The sequence below is a fragment of the Bos taurus genome, chromosome 8 (assembly GCF_002263795.3).
Source record: "Bos taurus isolate L1 Dominette 01449 registration number 42190680 breed Hereford chromosome 8, ARS-UCD2.0, whole genome shotgun sequence".
Taxonomy (NCBI): domain Eukaryota; kingdom Metazoa; phylum Chordata; class Mammalia; order Artiodactyla; family Bovidae; genus Bos; species Bos taurus.
Window position 1 is genome coordinate 62,667,108 of NC_037335.1, and position 21,523 is coordinate 62,688,630.

Consider the following 21,523-nt stretch of genomic DNA (forward strand, 5'->3'; position numbering starts at 1 on the left):
AATTGATCCAAATACAAATGATTGTAGTCAACATCAGTGTGAAGTCCTTAGTAGGAAAGGGGTGAGAGTGAAAGAGTATTGACCTTGAAATATATAATGTCTATAAAACTACTCACCCTAGGTGGTGGAAAAAGAGTTTTTCTGGGTAGATGGTCTGTGAACAGATAGGGCAGTCTTTTACCTTTTACCTTTCCCTTTGATTAACTCTGTGGAATATACCACAAACACCTGTACTTTCTTAAACAGAAGTGACTAAAAATTAACATTTTCTGAACTATCCTGGGCAGAGTGTGAGCCTCTACAGGGGAGGGTGGCAGAATGGTAGGGGTAGGCTCTACCCCTGTAGAGCCTCTACAGGGGTGGGTGGTCTGGAATGGTAAGTTGGGTATTAACTCATCTCCGTGTATTATACAGTGTGAAGTATAAGCCCCACCCACTGCCCTTAGAGGCTTCAGATCTTAACCTATCAGTTTTTTCTTCACTGGGGACCATTTCCTCATCTCTTTCTCAATTGACCAACCTTTCCAGAACTTCTCAGCTTTAACACAAAAAGCCTGAGCTCTGTAGGAGGTCATCAACCAGTCTGTCTTTCTGTGAACTGGCTAATCATAGGTGCAGGCTTCTTGTCAAGGACTCTTTGATGTTTTAGTTATTGCTAGGTACCCAGGGGTCTTTACTCCCTGCTGAAATTGAATTTTTTAATTGGTTTGCTTTTGAATTACAAGCCATTGCTAATACTTGGGATGCTGGAAGGCAGGTCTCCAGGTGAATGTGATTTATCATCAGTTGAGTTCAGTCGCTCAGTCATGTCTGACTCTTTGCGACCCCATGGAATGCAGCACGCCGGGCTTCCCTGTCCATCACCAACTCCCAGAGCTTGCTCAAACTCATAACCATTGAGTCGGTGATGCCATCCAACCATCTCATCCTCTGTCATCCCCTTCTCCTCCTGCCTTCAGTCTTTCCCAGAATCAGGGTCTCTTCCAGTGAGTCAGTTCTTCGCATCAGATGGCCAAAGTATTGGAGTTTCAGCTTCAGCATCAGTCCTTCCAATGAGTATTCAGGACTGATTTCCTTTAGAATTGACTGGTTTGATCTCCTTGCAGTTCAAGGGACTCTCAAGAGTCTTCTCCAACACCACAGTTCAAAAGCATCAATTCTTCGGCACTCAGCTTTGTTTATAGTCCAACTCTCATATCCATACATGACTACTGGAAAAACCATAGCTTTGACTAGATGGACCTTTGTTGGCAAAGTAATGTCTCTGCTTTTTAGTATGCTGTCTGGGTTGGTCACAGCTTTTCTTCCAAGGAGCAAGTAAGTGCCTTTTGATTTCATGGCTTCAGTCACCATCTGCAGTGATTTTGGAGCCTCGCCTCCCACCCAAAAAAAGTATGTCACTGTTTCCATTTTTTCTCCATCTATTTGCCATGAAGTGGTGGGACTTGATGCCATGATCTTAGTTTTCTGAATGTTGAGTTTTAAGCCAACTTTTTTACTCTCCTCTTTCACTTTCATCAAGAGGCTGTTTAGTTCCTCTTCGTTTTCTGCCGTAAGAGTGGTGTCATCTGCATATCTGAGGTTATTAGTATTTCTCCCAGAAATCTTGATTCCAGCTTATGCTTCATCCAGCCTGGCATTTCACATGATGTTCTCTGCATATAATAAGCAAGGTGACAATATCCAGCCTTGATGTACTCCTTTCCCTATTTGGAACCAGTCTGTTGTTCCATGTCCAGTTCTAACTGTTGCTTCTTGACGTGCATACAGATTTCTCAGGAGGCAGGTAAGTTGGTCTGGTGTTCCTGTCTCTTTAAGAGTTTTCCACAGTTTGTGATGATCCACACAGTCAAAGGCTTTGGCGTAGTCAGTAAAGCAGAAGTAGATGTTTTTCTGGAACTTCTTGCTTTTTCTGTGATCCAAAGGATGTTGGCAATTTGATCTCTGGTTCCCCTGCCTTTTCTAAACCCAGCTTGAACATCTGGAAGTTCTCAGTTCACACACTGTTGAAGCCTGGCTTGGAGAATTTTTTTTAATATATAAATTTATTTATTTTAATTGGAGGTTACTTACTTTACAATATTGTATTGGGAGAATTTTGAGCATTACTTTGCTAGCCTGTGAGATGAGTGCAGTTGTGTGGTAGTTAGAACATTCTTTGGCATTGCCTTTCTTTGGGATTGGAATGAAAACTGACCTTTTCCAGTCCAGTGGCCACTGTTGAGTTTTCCAAATTTGCTGGCATATTGAGTGCAGCACTTTAACAGCATCATCTTTTAGGATTTGAAATAGCTCCTTTTTCCTATTTATTGGATAGTGATTTATCATACTGTCTCAGGTTTGTATTGAGTGGTACCCATATAAAGTGAAATTTAGAACATAATTTAAAATCTTCAACACAAAGAAACCACTACCCAATGGAAACAAAGCTGTGGTTGAATAAGACCCATACAACTGCTTTGAAAACTTTGATTTAAGTGAACAGTACCAACTCTGTTACAGAATCCCAAAGAAAATTCTAATTCCATTTGAAACAGTAAATTTACCTTAGCAACCCATGCTGCAGAGTTAGCAGGTGAATCTTCATAGACTCAAAGGAGTTTGGCTTCAAGAACTTTACAGCACAGGTAAATTAGGAAGAAGTGAAGACTTCTTAGTATTAAGAGATAATTTCTAGGCATATAGGATGAAAGCTTTTGTGTTTTGAATGTGCAGAGCTTCTGAAGAAGTTGAAGTTTTAAATCCTTGGGTCTCATACCTACCAAACCTAATCTGTCAACTCCAAACTTACAGAAACTCAGGGATGTGAGAGAAGTATCTCATTCAAGTTGTGATTCCAAATGAGACAGAAATCAAATAAATACAATGGACTTGTGGAAACAAAATGTTTAAGACATGTTAGATTCTAGAATATTCTAATGATCACCAGAGGAGATCATGTCAGTTCCCAGTAATGGGACTCGTGATATTTGGAGTGGATATCCAAAACCAAAGAAAGAATGTAGGGCCCAAAACAAAGAAAATGTAGAGGAGAATGGCAGGATTATGGTCCTGAGTATTTAGAACAGGAGGCATTTTGAGCCCCTCCTCAGGTATGTACCTGAATCAAGTAGACTAAAGGAACTAGAAGTTGTAAAAGCACCCTCTTGAGAGATCCAGTGGGAATGTTTAGCAGCTGGTTATCACACTAAGGAAATAATAACAGCCGTGTTTCAAGTAGCAGTTGACTTACCTTGGTCATTTGTGAAGGCCAGAAGACAGCTATTCTATTTGTTTACAATAGAACATGTAAATCTGGTAAGATGTACCCAAGCACAGTGAAGAGTGGACACCATACTGTAACCACATTCCCACAATTTCTTGCCTTTGGAGAGATTCTCATAGGCTGGGGACAGGTAATAGGTGTATTTTCTAAGGCAGTTGACTAGCAAATTAAAAAAAGACACATGCTTTGGAGGACAGATGGTGATCACATTGGAATTCCTGAGAAAAACAAATTTTCACTTCTATAAAAAATTTAAGACTTTAAGTTGGAAAAATTATATTTGTCTTAAATTACATATATTTTTAAAAATATGAGTTTCATGATTTTTTTCCTTTGAGTGATCTTTCAGCCATTCCCCAAAGATTGGCTAATGAAGTATGTGGACAGGGAATATTTTCCATGTCACTAAATTATCCATGAATATTTGTCTAACGTGTTGAAGGACCTCTGAATCAACTCCAGTTAAGTGTCAGGTTCAGTTCCTAAAGTCAGGCCTATGTTTAACCTTAGTAAATGCTAATTTGAATTTAGGGAGGCCAAGTCACTAGCCAACAAAGTGGATTTAGGCATATAACCAACCTTCTAGAGATCAAAAAGAAGTCAGTAAGAACTGGAAAGTGCCTGCAATTCAAGGAACTAGTCGTTTTGGGGATTGGCAGTGGTGGGATAGAGTATCTACCTTAAACAATGAAAATAAAACTGCTGAGGAAACAAGTATACCTTCTAGATTAGATGATTCTTTGGCTATTTGTATTTTGGATAAACTCAGGCTTATTGGTCAAAAATCTCTTTGATGGGCTGACTGGCAAAGCTTAATATAAATGCTCCAGATGGAGCCCTGGAAGCTTCCTACTTAAAGGTGATTTTTAAACATTAGTCTTGAATAAAGACCAGAAAAATGTGACTTCTCCTCTTGCCCTGAACAAATTCACATCAAGTGGACCAAATATTCATAACTTCTGTTAAGACAGTAAGCCCTAGTTGGAAGAACTCAGTGTATTGGTCATGTTTAGAGGTCATGCTTAGAGCTTTGACAAAATACATTGTTAGGTAATTGGTTCTGATTACATCTGGAGCACAGATGGGAATGGAAGCTTTGGGACCAAGAGTGAGGAAGGCTAGTAAACAAACATTGAAGTAACTCATATTCCCAGTTAACTCATTGGAAACAAAAGGATCATAAAGCTAAAGACCTATTATCCTCATTTGGATCAGAAGAAGCTATATCAACAGTTGGTCATGGGGCTAGTGAGAGTTAGTTTAGAAATGTAAGATGGGCTATATTCCACTGAAATTAGCCTCTCCATCTGGCGAGAGAGTTCCAGAAAAATATCTACTTCTGCTTTATTGACTACATCAAAGCCTTTGACTGTGTGGATCACAACAAACTGTGGAAAATTCTTCAAGAGAATACCAGACCACCTGACCTGCCTCCTGGGAAATCTGTATGCAGATCAAGAAGCAACAGTTAGAACTGGACATGGAACAACAGACTGGTTCCAAATCAGGAAAGGAGTACGTCAAGGCTGTATATGTCACCCTGCTTATTTAACTTATATGCAGAATACATCATGAGAAATGCTGGACTGGATGAAGCACAAGCTGGAATCAAGATTGCTGGGAGAAATATCAATAACCTCAGATATGCAGATGACACCACCCTTATGGCAGAAAGCAAAGAGGAACTGTAGAGCCTCTTAATGGAAGTGAAAGAGAAGAGTGAAAAAGCTGGCTTAAAACTCAACATTCAAAAAATGAAGATCATGGCATCCAGTCCCATCAGTTCAGTTCAGTCGCTCAGTCGTGTCTGACTGTGTGACCCCATGAATCGCAGCACGCCAGGCCTCCCTGTCCATCACCAACTCCCAGAGTTCATCCAGACTCACGTCCATCGAGTCAGTGATGCCATCCAGCCATCTCATCCTCTGACCCTCCCAGCATCAGAGTCTTTTCCAGTGAGTCAGCTCTTCGCATGAGGTGGCCAAAGTACTGGAGTTTCAGCTTTAGCATCATTCCTTCCAAAGAAATCCCAGGACTGATCTCCTTCAGAATGGACTGGTTGGATCTCCTTGCAGTCCAAGGACTCTCAAGAGTCTTCTCCAACACCACAGTTCAAAAGCATCAATTCTTCAGTACTCAGCCTTCTTCACAGTCCAACTGTCACATCCATACATGACCACAGGAAAAACCATAGCCTTGACTAGACGGACCTTTGTTGGCAAAGTAATGCTTCTATTTTTAATAAGCTGTCTAGGTTGGTCATGACTTTTCTTCCAAGGAGCAAGTGTCTTTTGATTTCATGGCTTCAGTTACCATCTGCAGTGATTTTGGAGTCCAAGAAAATAAAGTCTGTCACTGCAAGGAGATCCAACCAGTCCATCCTAAAGGAGATCAGTCCTGAATACTCACTGTAAGGACTCATGTTGAAGCTGAAACTCCAATACTTTGGCCACCTGATGCGAAGAACTGACTCATTTGAAAAAACCCTGATGCTGGGAAAGATTGAAGGCACAAGGAGAAGGGGATGACAGAGGATGAGGTGGTTGGATGGCATCACCGACTCAATGGACACGAGTTTGAGTAAACTCTGGGAGTTGGTGATGGACAGGGAGGCCTGGCATGCTGCATTCCATGGGGTCCCAAAGAGTCAGACACGACTAAGTGGCTGAACTGAACTGATCCACTTTAGTGAAGTTGTTGCAGAGAGTTGAGAAGACGCTGCTAGGTGAAGACTGGAGAAGGGTTTTAAGATGGACCCAGAAGGCTCAAGTGACTTTGGATAATGGAGGATTGCCATGTCTAACTCTAAAATTATACAAACTGGGATTCTGCATGATAAGTGAATAACTCATATAAAAACAGAATTCTGGTTTATTTTTTGCCTTTTCTCAAAAAGTATGTTTTTCAAACTTTCTCTGGATACCCGATCTGTGTTCATGTATCTTAAGTGTCTTAAAGCACAATGAAGATTGGCATTTTAAGGTACCATATGTTAAAACATGAGTCTCTAGAGAGGTGGGCTAACCATTGAGAGCAAGATGAGGAGTGTCCCAGATATTTGTGTTTCTGGCCTTAACATTAGGGACACATCTAGAGTGTCTAGAGTACCATCTAGAGTGTCTCATAGTGTCAGCAGGAGTCCACCAGTGATGACAGGGAATGCCTACAGATGCTGAACACAGACTATATTACTTCTGCTTTCATTGATGTTTCAAGTTTGTCAGGCATGTACCTTTCCCAAATCTTAAGCACACATGGGCAGAAGAATGAGGAGGAAAACCTAACATTTTACATGTATATTAGCATTCTTAAGATCTCCTCTTAGGTGTTATCTAGAATATAACAAGATTAAAAGGAATCTAATTTAATATTAAATTGACTTATGTCTTTTGACTTACTAAAACTCTTCTCTGGTAATAAGAAGATACCTTCTTTATGCATACATACAATTGACCCTTGAACAACATGGGGGTTAGGGGCACCAACCATATGTACAGTTGAAAACCCTTGTATAGCCTTACATCCCTCCATATCCACACTTGCCACATGTATTAGGCAGCGTTTGCCCCTGAATTTTCACAATGGAGATGCCATTCACACACCATCGAATGCATTTAAATTTATTTTATTTATTTATCTTTGGCTGTGCTAGATCTACACGATTGCTACGGATTGTGTAGTACTCTAATGCATATTTAGTGAAAGAAATCTGCATGTAAGTGGACCTGTGAAGTTCAAACCTGTGTTATTCAGGGGCAAACTGTATTTATGGTCTCTCTTCCTAAGTATTATATAGAAAATTAGTAAATGAAGTCAATGTTATTTACTGACAAGCTACCTACCCAGCATACTTTAATAGTCTGTTCTTTTGGGAGAAGAGGGTATTTCTCATAAGCTTCCATTATCACCTTAGTGGTCTGGGTAGCCTCCTAAGGGCTTAAATTTCAGCTAAGGAATAGGTAAATAGGATCTGACAAAATAGAAAATTTTCAAAGGGCTGTGCATACTAATTTCTGTGTAATCAGAAGTTGAGAAACTTTCTGTTAAGGACCAAGTCGTAAGTATTTTAGGTTTTGCAGGCCATGAGCTATGTGACTGTCACCCACAGTCTGGCACAACTATTTGACTCTGCCATTGGAGTGCAAGAGCAGCCATGTGCACTACATAGAGCCTGGCTGGGTGCCAATAAAACTTTGTTGATGTACACTGAATTTCACTTTCATGTCACAAAGTAATTCTTTTCATTTTTTCCAGCAATTTAAAAATGGAGGGACTTCGCTAGCAGTCCAGTGGTTACAACTCTGTGCTTCCACTGCAGGGGGTGTGGGTTCGATCCCTGTTTGGGGAACTAAGATCCCACATGCCATACAGTGAGGCCAAAATAAATAAATAAATAAAAGAAACACCTTTAAAAAAGTAGAAAAGGCATTCTTAGGTCACAGACTAGGCAAGAACAGGTGGCTTGATGCATTGGGCTGTAGCCTATAGTGTGTGACCCCTGGTCTAGAAGTAGACAGGCTTAGAACTTGGGGAAATGGTACCATGCATGTTTTTCTTCTCCTCCTTCTCTTACATTAGGAGATGCCATCATGCCATGCCTCTCTGGAATGTTGCAAAAAGAATATTAGATACAAATGCTGGGCATTTTTAAGTCTTGTTCATTAGAGGGGCAATACTTTTAGTTCTTTCTAGTGTGGTGGTTGGAAAAAGTATTCCTTACCTCTAGAGTGACCTTTTTCTACAAAATGAAAAGCTGAGGGTTTTCTCAGGATATTGCAGGAAGGAGAGAGCTAGCACTTCATTTTTGCCTGAATATTTCCAGCTTTCTTCCCAGTGGTTTATTCCTGACAGTCCTGATATCTTTCCATGGTTTCATTCCTCCTCATATTCTGTCAATTTTCTAAGCTGTTGCTTTGGATTTGTCAGAGGGAATGAGGTGAGATGTGGTGTACAAGGCAGAAGCACCTGTGGTTTCCTAGGGTTGTTGGAAGTCAGATGCTTCACAGGGAGATCCATATTATTTAATTTCCTTGCCTCTTTCTGAAATGCGGTGGACAATCATGTTCACAAGTAAAGGCAGTGATTGAGAAGAGTAAAATGTACACTTTTGTGTTCTCTTCATTAATTTGAAAAGTGTTTTTCTCAAAGTTAAAATGCATTCATGTGTTTTCACATTGTTTATAGCCATTAAAATATCTGTAATTTGCTTTATTTTAAAATTTCAGGTGGAAAAACCTTGCAGTGGTGGTCAGGATTTACTTCTTTATCCAGCTAAGAGAAAGCAGCTTTTGAGAAGTGAACTAAACACTGAAAAAGTGCCTCCATCCCCACTACCTGCTCCAAAACAAATACCACCACTCAAAGGGTGTCCAGCAGTTATGCCAGGAGACTTTAAAGAGAAAGTTGCAGAGCTGTTGGTGAAATACTCAAGTGGTCTTTGGGCCAGTGCACTCCCGAAAACATTTGAGGACATGTACAAAGTGAAATTACCCGAGGATGCCTTAAAAAATCTTGACTTGCTTTCTGACGTATGCACCGTAGACTACATTTCTGGAAATCCCCAGAAGGCCATTCTCTATGCTAAACTTCCATCGCCCGCTGACAAAATCCTAAAGGATGCAGAGCAAGCACATGGCAATTATGATATCAAGTCTACGGTTGAACAAGAATATTTGCAGATAGAAGAAAACATTGCTGAAAGTACGGACACCTTTATGGAGACTGTGACAATTCCTCCGTTAATCATTCCAACTGAGACATCACCATCAGTCTTGGTGGTTGAACTGAGCAACACAAATGAAGTGGTTATCAGGCAAGTTTATTTTCTAATTCTTTAGAATCCTGGTAAAGATCTCCAGGAGAAGGAAATAGCAACTCACTCCAGTATTCTTGCTTTGGAGAATTCCATGGACAGAGGAGCCTGGCAGGCTACAGTTCATGGGGTTGCAAAGAGGCACACACGGCTGAGCAGCTAACACTTTCACTGTCACTACTCTTGCTACTTGGCTTTTCTTCACATGGGTGCTGGTTGAGGAAAAATAATATATTTTAGTTATAAATAGTTATAATGATTCTTAATATTTGTTAAATGTTCAAAATAACTATTTTGGAAGAAGAGATTTCTAACAGTTTTAAAAATTGGAATGATGATATGGTCTGAACCTGAAAAAAAAATCTATGTCAAAAGCTTAACAGTAACTATATATTAATATGTCAAAAGCAATACCTATCCATAGTAAAAGCAACCACCCACTATGTAGGAAATACTGTTTAATCTGGAATTATGTAGCATTTATGAAAAGTCAGAATAGCCAATCACCACCTTCCTAGTGTAATATCAGATTAGCCCTCTGGTTTCTTGAGCCTTTTGTATTGCCTGGGAGAAGGAATTATTGCTTAAGTGGCTAATGATTATTGAAATTATAAACAGTCCAGTTCCAAGTACTTGATGTGGACTTTGGAGAAAATGTAGACTCAGTTCAGTTCAGTTGCTCAGTTGTATCTGACTCCTTGCAACCCCATGGAATGCAGCACGCCAGGGTTCCCTGTCCATCACCAACTCCAGAGCTTGCTCAAACTCATATCCATTGAGTCGGTGAAAAATATGAACCAACCATCTCATCCTTCTCCTCCCACCTTCAGTCTTTCCCAGCATCAGGGTCTTTTCCAATGAGTCAGTTCTTCACATCAGGTGGCCAAAGTACTGGAGTTTCAGCTTCAGCATCAGTCCTTCCAATGAGTGTTCAGGACTGATCTCCTTTAGGATGGACTGGTTGGATCCCCTTGCTATCCAAGGGACTCTCAAGAGTCTTCTCCAACACCACAGTTCAAAAGCATCAATTCTTCAGTGCTCAGCTTTCTTTATAGTCCAACTCTCAAGTCCATACATGACTACTGGAAAAATCATAGCTTTGACTAGATGGACCTTTGTTGGCAAAGTAATGTCTCTGCTTTTTAATATGCTGTCTAGGTTGGTTATAACTTTTCTTCCAAGGAGCCAAGCGTCTTTTGATTTCATGGCTTCAGTCACCATCTGCAGTGATTTTGGAGTCCAAGAAGATAAAGTCTGTCACTGTTTCCATTGTTTCTCCATCTATTTGCCATGAAGGGATGGGTCTGGATGCCATGATCTTCCTTTTTGAATGTTGAGTTTTAAGCCAGCTTTTTCACTCTCTTCTTTCACTTTCATCAAGAGGCTCTTCAGTTCCTCTTCGCTTTGTGCCATAAGGATAGTGTCACCTGCGTATCTGAGGTTATCGATATTTCTCCCTGCAATCTTGATTTCAACTTATGTTCATAGCTCAGTTGGTAAAGAATCTGCCTGCAATGCAGGAGAGATCCTGGTTTGATCCCTGGGTTGGGAAGATCTGTTGGAGAAGGGAAAGGCTACCCACTCCAGTATTCTGGCCTGGAGAATTCCACAGACTGTGTAGTCCATGGGGTTGCAAAGAGTCGGACATGACTGAGCGACTTGCACTTTTTTATCCAGCCCAGCATTTCGCATGATGTACTCTGCATATAAGTTAAATAAGCAAGGTGACAGCATACAGCTTTGATGTACTCCATTCCCAATTTGGAACAGTCCATTGTTCCATGTCTGATTCTAACTGTTGCTTCTTGACCTGCATACAATTTTCTCAGGAGGCAGGTGAGGTGGTCTGGTATTCTAATCTCTTTAACAATTTTCCACAGTTTGTTGTGATCTACACAGTCAAAGGCTTTAGTGTAGTCAATGAAGCAGAAATGGATGTTCTTCTGGAAATCTGCTTTTTTCTGTGATCCAGTGGATGTTGGCAATTTGATCTCTGGTTCCTCTACCTTTTCTAAATCCAGCTTGAGCATCTGGAAGTTCACGGTTCGTGTACTGTTGAAACCTAGCTTGGAGAATTTTGAGCATTACTTTGCTTCTGTTTGAGATGAGTGCAATTGTGCAGTAGTTTGGATGTTTTTTGGCATTGCCTTTCTTTGGGATTGGAATGAAAACTGACCTTTTCCAGTCCTATGGCCACTGTTGAGTTTTCCAAATTTGCTGGCATATCGAGTGGAACACTTTCACAGTGTCCTCTTTTAGGATTTGAAATAGCTTAGCTGGAATTCCATCACCTCCACTAACTTTGTTCGTAGTGATGCTTCCTAAGGCCCAGTTGACTTTGCACTCAAGGATGTCTGGCTCTAGGTGAGTGATCACACCATCGTGGTTATCTAGGTCATGAAGATCTTTTTTGTATAGTCCTTCTGGGTATTCTTGCCACCTCTTTTTAATATCTTCTGCTTATTTTAAATCCATACCATTTCTGTCCTTTATTGTGCCCATCTTTGCTTGAAATGTTCCATTGGTATCTCTAATTTTCTTGAAAGATTTCTAAGCTTTCCCATTCTATTGTTTTCCTCTATTTCTTTGCATTGATCACCTAGGGAGGCTTTCTTATCTTTCCTTGCTGTTCTTTGGAACTCTGCATTCAGATGGATATATCTCTTCTACTTTGCCTTTTTCTTCTCTTCTTTTCTCTGCTATTTGCAAGGCCTCCTCAGGCAACCATTTTGCCTTTTTGCATTTCTTCTTCTTGGGGATGGTTTTGATCACCGCCTCCTCTATAATGTTATGAATCTCAGTCCCTGGCTCTTTAGGCATTATATCTGTTAGATCTAATCCCTTGAATCTATTTGTCACTTCCACTGTATAATCATAAGAGATTTGATTTAAGTCGTACCTGAATGGTCTAGTGGTTTTCCCTACTTTGTTCAATTTAAGTCTGAATTTTGCAATAAGGAGTTTATGATCTGAGCCACAGTCAGATTCTGGTCTTGTTTTTTATGACTGTACAGAGCTTCTCAATCCAGCTGCAAAGAATATAATCAGTCTGATTTTGGTATTGACCATGTGGTGATGTCCATGTGTAGAATTGTCTCCTGTGTTGTTGGAAGAGGTTGTGTGCTATGACCAGTGCGTTCTCTTAGAAAAATGCTGTTAGCCTTTGCCCTGCTTCATTTTGTTCTCCAAGGCCAAGTTTGCTTGTTACTCCAGGTGACTCTTGACCTCCTACTTTTGCATTCTAGTCCTCTGTCATGAAAAGGACATCTTTTTTTGGTGTTAGTTCTAGCAGGTCTTGTAGGTCTTCATAGAACTGTTCAACTTCTTCAGCATTACTGATTGGGGCATAGACTTAGAATACTGTGATATTGAATGATTTACCTTGGAAATGAACAGAGATCATTCTCTATGTTCCTTGAGCCTTTTGATATCATTGCCTTGGAGAAGGAATTATTGCCTAAGTGGCTAATGATTACTGAAATTATAAAAAAAACAGTCCAGCTCCAGGCACTTGATGTGGACTTTCGGAGAAAATGTATACTATATAGGAAATGAAAGACAGTAATTTTCCCTTTCTGACTTGGGATAAACAATAGGAACCAGTAGAGCTGGATCTCCAGAAGGAACAGCCCAAGGTGTGGCTGTGGATAGACAGACTGGGCAAAGGCTGAAGCAGAACAGGGTCCAGGCTCCTTCAACCAAAATGTCCCTTATGGTGTGGGCTCTCACTCCTCCTCAGGGTCATAGCTGAGCTGGGAAGACCCAAAGAGAGGCCACAAAGAATTGTGGCCAAGTTCTTTAATAAAATATTGCAGCAAAACTATTAAAGCTCTTCTATCTGAACAAACAAAGTCTGATAAAGAAGTGAGAATCAAGTATCTTTGAATGTTAAAACTCAAACATGCTGAAGCTTTGTTGAGGTCTGTTTTATATAGGGGTGGTAAATGTATGGAGCTTTTATTTGAAAGGTGAAGTATGGCCTGAGGATAGAAAGAGCTTGCTGAGGGTTTGGCTTCCCACTGTGGGTCAGTGATAAATTGAGGTAAAGGAAGGATGTTGAGGAGCATATTGCTAACATTTACCGTGTAACATTATAAAGGAAAAAGTCTAAATCTGCTTCCTTGGAAGGATCCTTGGGTTTGTGTTACCAATAGTCATTGGGGCTACTTTCAGAGACCAGTCACCCAGCTCTGGACTGGATCAATCATGTGATTTCTTACATTCTTCCCAAGAGTTGGCAGGAATCTGGATCAGTTCCAAGACTTCAGTAGGAGGGTTCCAGTCTATTCCAGGATGATTAGGTCCAGGGTCCTCTGGTTACCTGAATCTGCTTTTTCAGTATGAATTAGAATCCCAGTGTCAGCATTCTGTGTGTTCAGCAGGGTGGCAGGCAACCAGCAAGCATGGTAGGTGATATCTACCCTCGGTTATTGGTATCCCCCAGCTACCCTGAAGACTTAGCAGATCCAGCAGGCTGAGCCTTCTTCTGTACCCATAGCTTTGCCCAGGCAGGCAATAGACTCTGGAAACTGGTAGGCTTATAACTCTCAAAGTTACACAGACGTGCTGTGGCGGGACCCTTAGGTCAAGTATGGGAATCTGTTGTCACCAAGCTCAGAAATTAACTTTGTATAACCTATATTTGTGGCCCACCTAAGTTGGCCTACGTAATCTGGGGTAATGACCTCATTCTTGCCACCACCCACTATTAAACCAGCTGTAACATTACCTCCCTACCCCGCCCAAGGCATGTACCTAGCATCATTCTCTGCTGGTGGCTGCAGAGAGCAAAAGCTGCCTGTGGAGCCCATGCTGCTTCTCACCACCTTCCTCCTTCCTGGCAGGATCCCATGCTAGGCAAACTACCAAACTACCGCTGGAGCCTAGGCCTCTGCCAGTGGAGCATCCAGGACTCCATTGCTACCAGGAGTCCCCATGAGACTCCAAGTCCCAGGAATTGGGCACTCAGGCAGAGATGAAGATGTCCTAGGAGACCCCAGAGCCAAGAGTGCAGCCAGTACCTTAATATTTGTAGAACTCAATAAACAAATGATAGAGTGTGGAGTGAATAATACGCATGTCATATATGGGTTTAAAACAGCCTTTGCCTTCAAAAGAGGCATTATTCCCATTCTGTGTGGGGCTTTTAAAAGCTTCTTTTCTGCTAGTAACAAATAGGTTGACTCTGGTGTTTTCTGCCCTGCTAGTAGTTACCAAGAATATAGGAAGACACTCCTAAAGGAATAGTTTGTTAAAGCTCTAGTAGGACTGTTTGGGCCCCAAGTAGAAGCTGGAACAGTTCAGAAAGCCCTGTTCTTGTGGCATATCCCCCGTCTCCCTGGCCAGGTGACTCTAGTGCTGGTACAGCATAGCTTAAGACTCAAAAGGCTTCATCCCATGGCTGAGATAGCTCCTGTTATAGGAGCCACACTTGATTTGCCAGGTTTTCCATTCTGGAAGGAGGCCTTTGTTGGAATTGTCTCTGAGGACTTAAAGCCAAGGAAACAACAGCCTATTTATGGCAGAAAGGAAAATAGTGAACTGGAACAAGGTGATTGCAGTTGTCAACAGCGGAAAATTATAGAAGGAGGTAGAAGAGTATCCTGAAAAAAATTTTTCTTTAGCAAGCGTACAATTTGAAGAGACATTTATCTAAAACATGTCATCTCTTTAAGGGTATCAGAACTCAGCATTTTGTTGTGATTTGTTAGTAAGTTGGAGGGAGGGGTTGTCACATGATTTTGTTTATTTTCTAGGGTTTGTTTTTCTCTTGGAGAAGTTAAGTTTCATTGGTTTTTCAGAGCTTGAGGTCCATATGCACCTTAGTTAAGGCAGAACTATTAACTAGATTCTCTTCTAAGTAATCCACACAGATCTCCAGCAGCCCGAGTCAGAATCTCAGGTTGATTCCTACTCATCTGGCCTCCTCTGGTGTCTTCCTTTCTACTTTCTCTCTTCCCTTACCTTGAGTCTTCTCTCAGCCTAGACCTCCTCTAAAACTCCTTGACTGTTCACTGTTACATCCACGAGGTCACTGTGTTGTTGTTGAACATTTGCTCTGCTTTGTGATGTGTTGGACTTTGGTCTTGTTTTATGAGCCGCAGTATTGCATTCTCCTTTTTCAAGATATAAATGTTTACTAAATCCACATTCTCCTCCCTGTTGATGTAAGCAAATCTGAGCCTGGCCCCAAAGATAACAGTAGAAAAACAGAGTAATATTAGTGAATTCCTGTAGCTTTCCTTCTTCCAGTTTGCTTTATCTGTGTTCTTTTCCTTTAATTCAGGTACGTGGGCAAAGACTACTCTGCTGCTCAAGAATTAATGGAAGATGAGATGAAGGAGTACTACAGTAAGAATTCTAAGGTCACCCCAGTCCAGACTGTGCAGATTGGCCAGCTGCTGGCTGTAAATGCTGAAGAGGATGCTTGGTTACGAGCACAGGTCATTTCAATGGAAGAGGGCAAGATAAAGGCAAGTATTATGAAGACAAACACATTATTTGTCAAATGAAAATATTGCTTCTAATATGGTATCCTCTAACTGTATTTAGCTTCCTCTGGTAGTTAAAAAGATAATATATGTATATGTCAAAAATAATAATAATTATCCCTGTCAGCTTTTAAGTCAGTGATAGTTACATTATCTTAGAGTTTTAGTTTAAACAAAGAAAAAAATTCTCCTCCATTGGAATACCATAACCCATGATATAATTAATCAGGAAAAAAAACAAACCTGTATTCCTATTCCTCAGGGTTACCTAATGAATACTGATCAGAGCTCTGGGGGCTTCTTATCAAGGTCAATACTTGGAAATGAGGGAAATCATACAGATTGGAAGAGATGACATTCTCTCCTGTCTTGCACAGCCAGCTGAGGGGAACCCCAAATAAGACTTGACCATGCCCCAAGTCTTGCCCTCATGGTCATCTCGGAAAGGTCAGAGGGCTCTCTCACTAGTCTCTTCCATCAGAGGCTCCAGTACTTCCAGACTTGGCCACATTCATGGTGACCAGCCCCTGCCCTGCTGCCTTTTCCTTCCTTCACCTTATAGACCCAGAATGAGAACTTGCTCATCAAGGCACAGTTTTGTCTAAACTTTGAAAATCAGGGTTAGCACATCTCAGAACGCGTAGCACTGCAGGGGGTGGGCAGTCCAGATGATTAGGACCCCAGTCAGTATGTAGCCCGGTCACTAGTGTGTGTTCAGTGAGAAACCCGAGTGATCTCTGGATGATGGGGAATAACTGTCCTAGATGTTAGCTCAGCCTCAGTCCACTTCCTGACTGTTTCCCTGCCCTTAGGAAGTTCAAAACTTAGCTGCTTGAATGCACAGGGATTGCTTATGAAGAGAAGAACCGTACAAACCCTGATGATATGTTTAGTGTGTTAGGGTTTATAGTAAACACTGCGAACCCTCCACAAGGACATCCCCCCGTCTGAGATCTATAGGGCAAAAATCGCTTGGGCCTCCCTTCCTTCCTTACCTCTGCTTTGGGAATTTAAACTCTGGAGTCAGTTAGACCTGAGTTTGAGTCCCAACTCTGCCACTTCTAGCTGTGTGACCTTGGGACTTCTCTGATTCCTTACCTATAAAATCAGACACTATCATCATGCTGGTATCTGCCTGTTATACTTGTCATTCATTGTTTTCCATTGTCTTAGGGAAAGAGACAAGACTGACAAGGCTTGTCCTCGAGAAGCTTTTATGCCAGTAAAAGAAGACAGATAATGAACAAGTATACAGTAAATGAAAAGGCAGGGGAAAGCAGTGAAGGAAATAACCAGAGTGCTGCAATAGAAAATAACTGAAAGAAGGGATAGCAGGGAGATGTTATCTGGTTTATTTGTTTCAAAGGTTGTTCCAGTGCCTATGTGGGGCATAGGTTGTAGTGCAGGGCAAAGATCAAAAGTAAGACCAGTTAGTTGGCTGTTGTAGTAACCAGCAGTTGCAACCTGAATTAGGGTGGAAACAGTGGAGACAGAGGTAACAAGACAGACTCAGGATGTGTTTGGAGGTGGAACTGACAGGACACTAATTCATTGGATGTGGAAGAGAAGAAAGGAGAAGGTTCAGGATGGCTGATGAATTCAAGGCTTGAGCAGCTGGGTGGATGGTCATGCCATTTATTGAAAAGAATCAATATATAGGAAAATAAAGAATTTTGTAGGACTATTCATGCATTGGAGAAGGAAATGGCAACCCACTCCAGTGTTCTTGCCTGGAGAATCCCAGGGACGGGAGAGCCTGGTGGGCTGCCGTCTATGGGGTTGCACAGAGTCGGACACGACTGAAGCGACTTAGCAGCAGCAGCAGCATTAGGTTTGAGAATAGCTGTCTGATTTCCTGGATGAGCCTGGAGCTCAGGGAGAAGTCAGGACCAGGGGTGGGGACATCGGCATGTAAGTGCCACTTGAAGCCCTGGGACTGGGTCAGGTCACCTAGAGGAAGAATCACTCATAGAGCAGAGAAGAGTACCCAGAACCAGGCTCTGAAACACCTCAGCATTTAGATGGAGGGCATGAGAGGAGCAAAGGAGACTGTGAGAATGGCCAAAGAATGAGGAAAACCAAGACGACCATGTCATGGGAACCAGAACAGGAAAGTGCCTCTTGGAAGACAGAACAGGAAGCAACCGGCTGTGTCATTGCTTCTGAGAGCTGTGGGCTGGTGTTAGGAATAAAAGGAGTAGCTTGGTGTGTTGTAGATAGTAAGCTCTTTAAGACAGCAATAGTTGTGGCAATCCTGGCCTTATCTTGTTCCCATATCCCCGTGAACCAGACAGAGATGAATTTTACCCCTTACTAGGAGAAGGAAATGGCAACCCACTGCAGTACTCTTGCCTGGAGAATCCCAGGGACAGAGGAGCCTCGTGGGCTGCCGTCTATGGGGTCGCACCGAGTCGGACACCACTGAAGCGACTTAGCAGCAGCAGCAGGAGAAACACTAGCTACTCGACAAGTCTTGTTTCTCTTGAATTTTGCTATCCCTGACAGCAAGTATCCATCCCCTCCTTGATTTCCACAGATTTTGGTGAACATGAGAAACAGGAGCTGGCGATCACTCCTCAGGTTGGTGCCAGTTTTACCTGGTCCAGACCCACGTCCCAGAGGTGTCTGCTGGTTATTACTCAGAAGGCACTGTGAGACCTGTGGCCACTTGAGGGAGCCAGAGAGCCGGGAATGCACTGGGGCCCAGCGCGAGGCTAGGGCGCCTGCGTGTGCTAATCCCGGGGCTGGAGGGCAGAGGGCTGTGAGAGTCTAGCCGGACATCCACGGGCAAACGTTTTATGAACTGCAGCTGACGTGCGAACACATGGTATCGTGATTCCAAAGAATAAAGAAAGAAAAGAAAAGCTTCAGAGTTATAGAAACCCTTTGAAGATTTAGAACAGTATTCTTTTGTCTCTTGCTGCTGGGATTACATTCTGAATTGCCCGGGAATCATGATTTCACATATTATGTTCTATTCTCAGAACATGTTGTCTCCATTTTAGGCCTAGGAAGAGCAGAATCCAAGTTGTGGGTGGTGATTACTATTAAAGGAAACAAAAGCTGTGTGGATCCTGAGGTTTTGGGGAAGGAAATGCAGGTGCTAATTTGGGGTTGAAGAAATTGCTGGCTGCAGTGTGGGGACCCTGCCAGGGATTGAGGCCTCAGGGAGCACTGAGTCAAGATGTGAGCTCTAACAGATGATCCTTTTCAACCTGGAATACACAAGCCCCACAGCCCCAGTGATCAGGTGGCCAGGGAAAGACTAGTTGTCTCTCTGTGCTTTTCTTCCTTAGATTCTCTGATGGGGGAGAGTTTTTGTTTTGTATACTTAATACCAGAATCTCAGTACTCAGAAGCTGTGGACTTTATTTTACTGCAGAAAGTAAAACTCTTTGGTATTTCTTTGCCATGCCTTTGCCCTGCTTTGTTTTCTCTTGTTTTTGTAATAACTATCATCTGCTTTAATTAGAGAAGCATGCTAAATTTTCAGCACTTTCCCTCCTATTCCTAGGTGTCATTCTAAATCAAAGCTTAAGGTCTCTAGATTTTATTTTTCTCCAAAAGGAAAAAGGCTTTGGTTATATAGTCCTTTTCAAATAAAGTTTTATTAATACACTAAACATACTTTCCAGGCTCTCAAGTGATCTGTGTTGGTGATGAGAAAGCATCATGCAGGTTTCTGTAAACACAGAACTCTGTCCAGCAGACTTGGAATCTTTTCCTGAGCTGGATGAAAGCCTAACCCAGCTTCCCAGCCCTGAGAAAAAACGGAATTATCTACTTTTACAGTGTAGGATTTCATGTTATCCAGCTGCAACATAATTGCTGTCATAGACACAGTCTCAGTCCCTGAAAACATGACAGCTGAGAGCAGGCCATCGTAAGTGCTGCTTTGAGGGTATAGAATCTGACAAATACCCCAGTGTGTGCCTCCTCTAGAAACAAATAATGGAGGGGTGTAAATCAGAAAAGAAGGAGGTGATGTAGGCATTATGATAGTAGGGCAAGAGTGGAGCAGCCAGGGATGGCAGATCAGATATGTGTGCTGCTGACAAGCTAACAGAAGGCATCGGAGCTCCACAGTCTTCCCTCTGCTCCCTGTTGGTAAAGGAGTAAACTGAAGCCAATTAAATGCATCGTGAGTTTTTTTTTTAAGAAGTAAGGATAAAGAATTTTATTTGAACCTAAACATTGTTTCTGTTATCATTAGGTATGCTATGTTGACTATGGTTTTAGTGAAAATGTTGAAAAGAGCAAAGCATACAGATTGAACCCGAAGTTCTGTTCACTCTCATTCCAAGCTACAAAGTGTAAGCTTGCAGGTAAAAAGAAACTTTTTTAAAAAGCTCTCCACTTTGGTGTGTATTATCATTGTACTTTGGGGTAGTTAAATCCTAAAGCATACTAAGTATTTCCAGGTGTTAAATGTGTTATTTCTTGAAAGGTATAAGTAAATTCATGTTTAATGTTCTCTCCATAGGATATGATCATTATAAAAATGTTATAATGTTTTTATATATTTTTTGTTGCATTATACATAACATATGGGCTTCCTTTGTAGCTCAGTTGGTAAAGAATCTGCCTGCAATGAAGGAGACCCGGGTTCAATTCCTGGGTTGGGAAGATCCCCTGGAGAAGGAAGTGGCAACCCACTCCAGTATTCTTGCCCAGAGAATCCCATGGACAGAGGAGCCTGGCAGGCTATAGTCCATGGGGTCACAAAGGGTCGGACACGACTTAGCGACTAAACCACCATTCAGACCACCACCATACATAACAGATAGCATATTTAGTGTTATTATTCGGAAATCTACTGGACATCTGAGAGGGTTTGGTGGTTGTTGCCCTAACTGCCCTAGCAGCAGCTACTCGAGGCCCTGTATTGTGGGATTTGGTCAGTTTAAATTGTGTCATTCAACCTGCTGTGAAGTGACTCCCAGCTTTCCTACTGAGATAGACTCTGTTCAGTTCAGTTCAGTTCAGTCACTCAGTCGTGTCCGACTCTTTGCGACCCCATGAATCGCAGCATGCCAGGCCTCCCTGTCTATCACCAACTCCCAGAGTTCACTCAGACACGTCCATCGAATCAGTGATGCCATCCAGCCATCTCATCCTCTGTCGTCCCCTTCTCCTCCTGCCCCCAATCCCTCCCAGCATCAGAGTCTTTTCCAGTGAGTCAACTCTTCACATGAGGTGGCCAAAGTAGTGGAGTTTTAGCTTTAGCATCATTCCTTCCAAAGAACACCCAGGACCGATCTCCTTTAGAATGGACTGGTTGGATCTCCTTCCTGTCCAAGGGACTCTCAAGACTGGAAAAGGTCAGTTTTCATTCCAATCCCAAAGAAAGGCAATGCCAAAGAATGCTCAAACTACCACACAATTGCACTCATCTCACACGCTAGGAAAGTAATGCTCAAAATTCTCCAAGCCAGGCTTCAGCAATACGTGAACCATGAACTTCTGGATGTTCAAGCTGGTTTTAGAAAAGGCAGAGGAACCAGAGATCAAATTGCCAACATCCGTTGGATCATGGAAAAAGCAAGAGAGTTCCAGAAAAACATCTATTTCTGCTTTATTGACTATGCCAAAGCCTTTGACTGTGTGGATCACAATAAACTGTGGAAAATTCTGAAAGAGATGGGAATACCAGACCACCTGACCTGCCTCTTGAGAAACCTATGTGCAGGTCAGGAAGCAACAGTTAGAACTGGACATGGAACAACAGACTGGTTCCAAATAGGAAAAGGAGTACATCAAGGCTGTATATTGTCACCCTGCTTACTTAACTTATATGCAGAGTACATCATGAGAAACACTGGTCTGGAAGAAGCACAAGCTGGAGTCAAGATTGCTGGGAGAAATATCAATAACGTCAAATATGCAGAAAGACTCTGTAGGTACTGCTTATTACCATGGAGCACCCTCTCATGCACTCAAGCACAAGCCTGGCTG

At 42.0% G+C, this 21,523-nt stretch overlaps 1 protein-coding gene across 4 annotated transcripts in view; it reads left to right on the forward strand.

Annotated features, from left to right (window-relative positions):
- Positions 1 to 21,523, forward strand: part of TDRD7 (tudor domain containing 7) — a 104,045-nt gene that overhangs the window by 54,126 nt on the left and 28,396 nt on the right. For all 4 annotated transcript variants that reach the window (XM_015472543.3, XM_059888982.1, XM_059888981.1 and 1 more), the window contains 3 exons: positions 8,491 to 9,077; positions 15,364 to 15,550; positions 19,782 to 19,893. In XM_015472543.3, the coding sequence (XP_015328029.1) occupies positions 8,491 to 9,077; positions 15,364 to 15,550; positions 19,782 to 19,893 (886 nt within the window). The remainder of the gene's footprint in view (positions 1 to 8,490; positions 9,078 to 15,363; positions 15,551 to 19,781; positions 19,894 to 21,523) is intronic.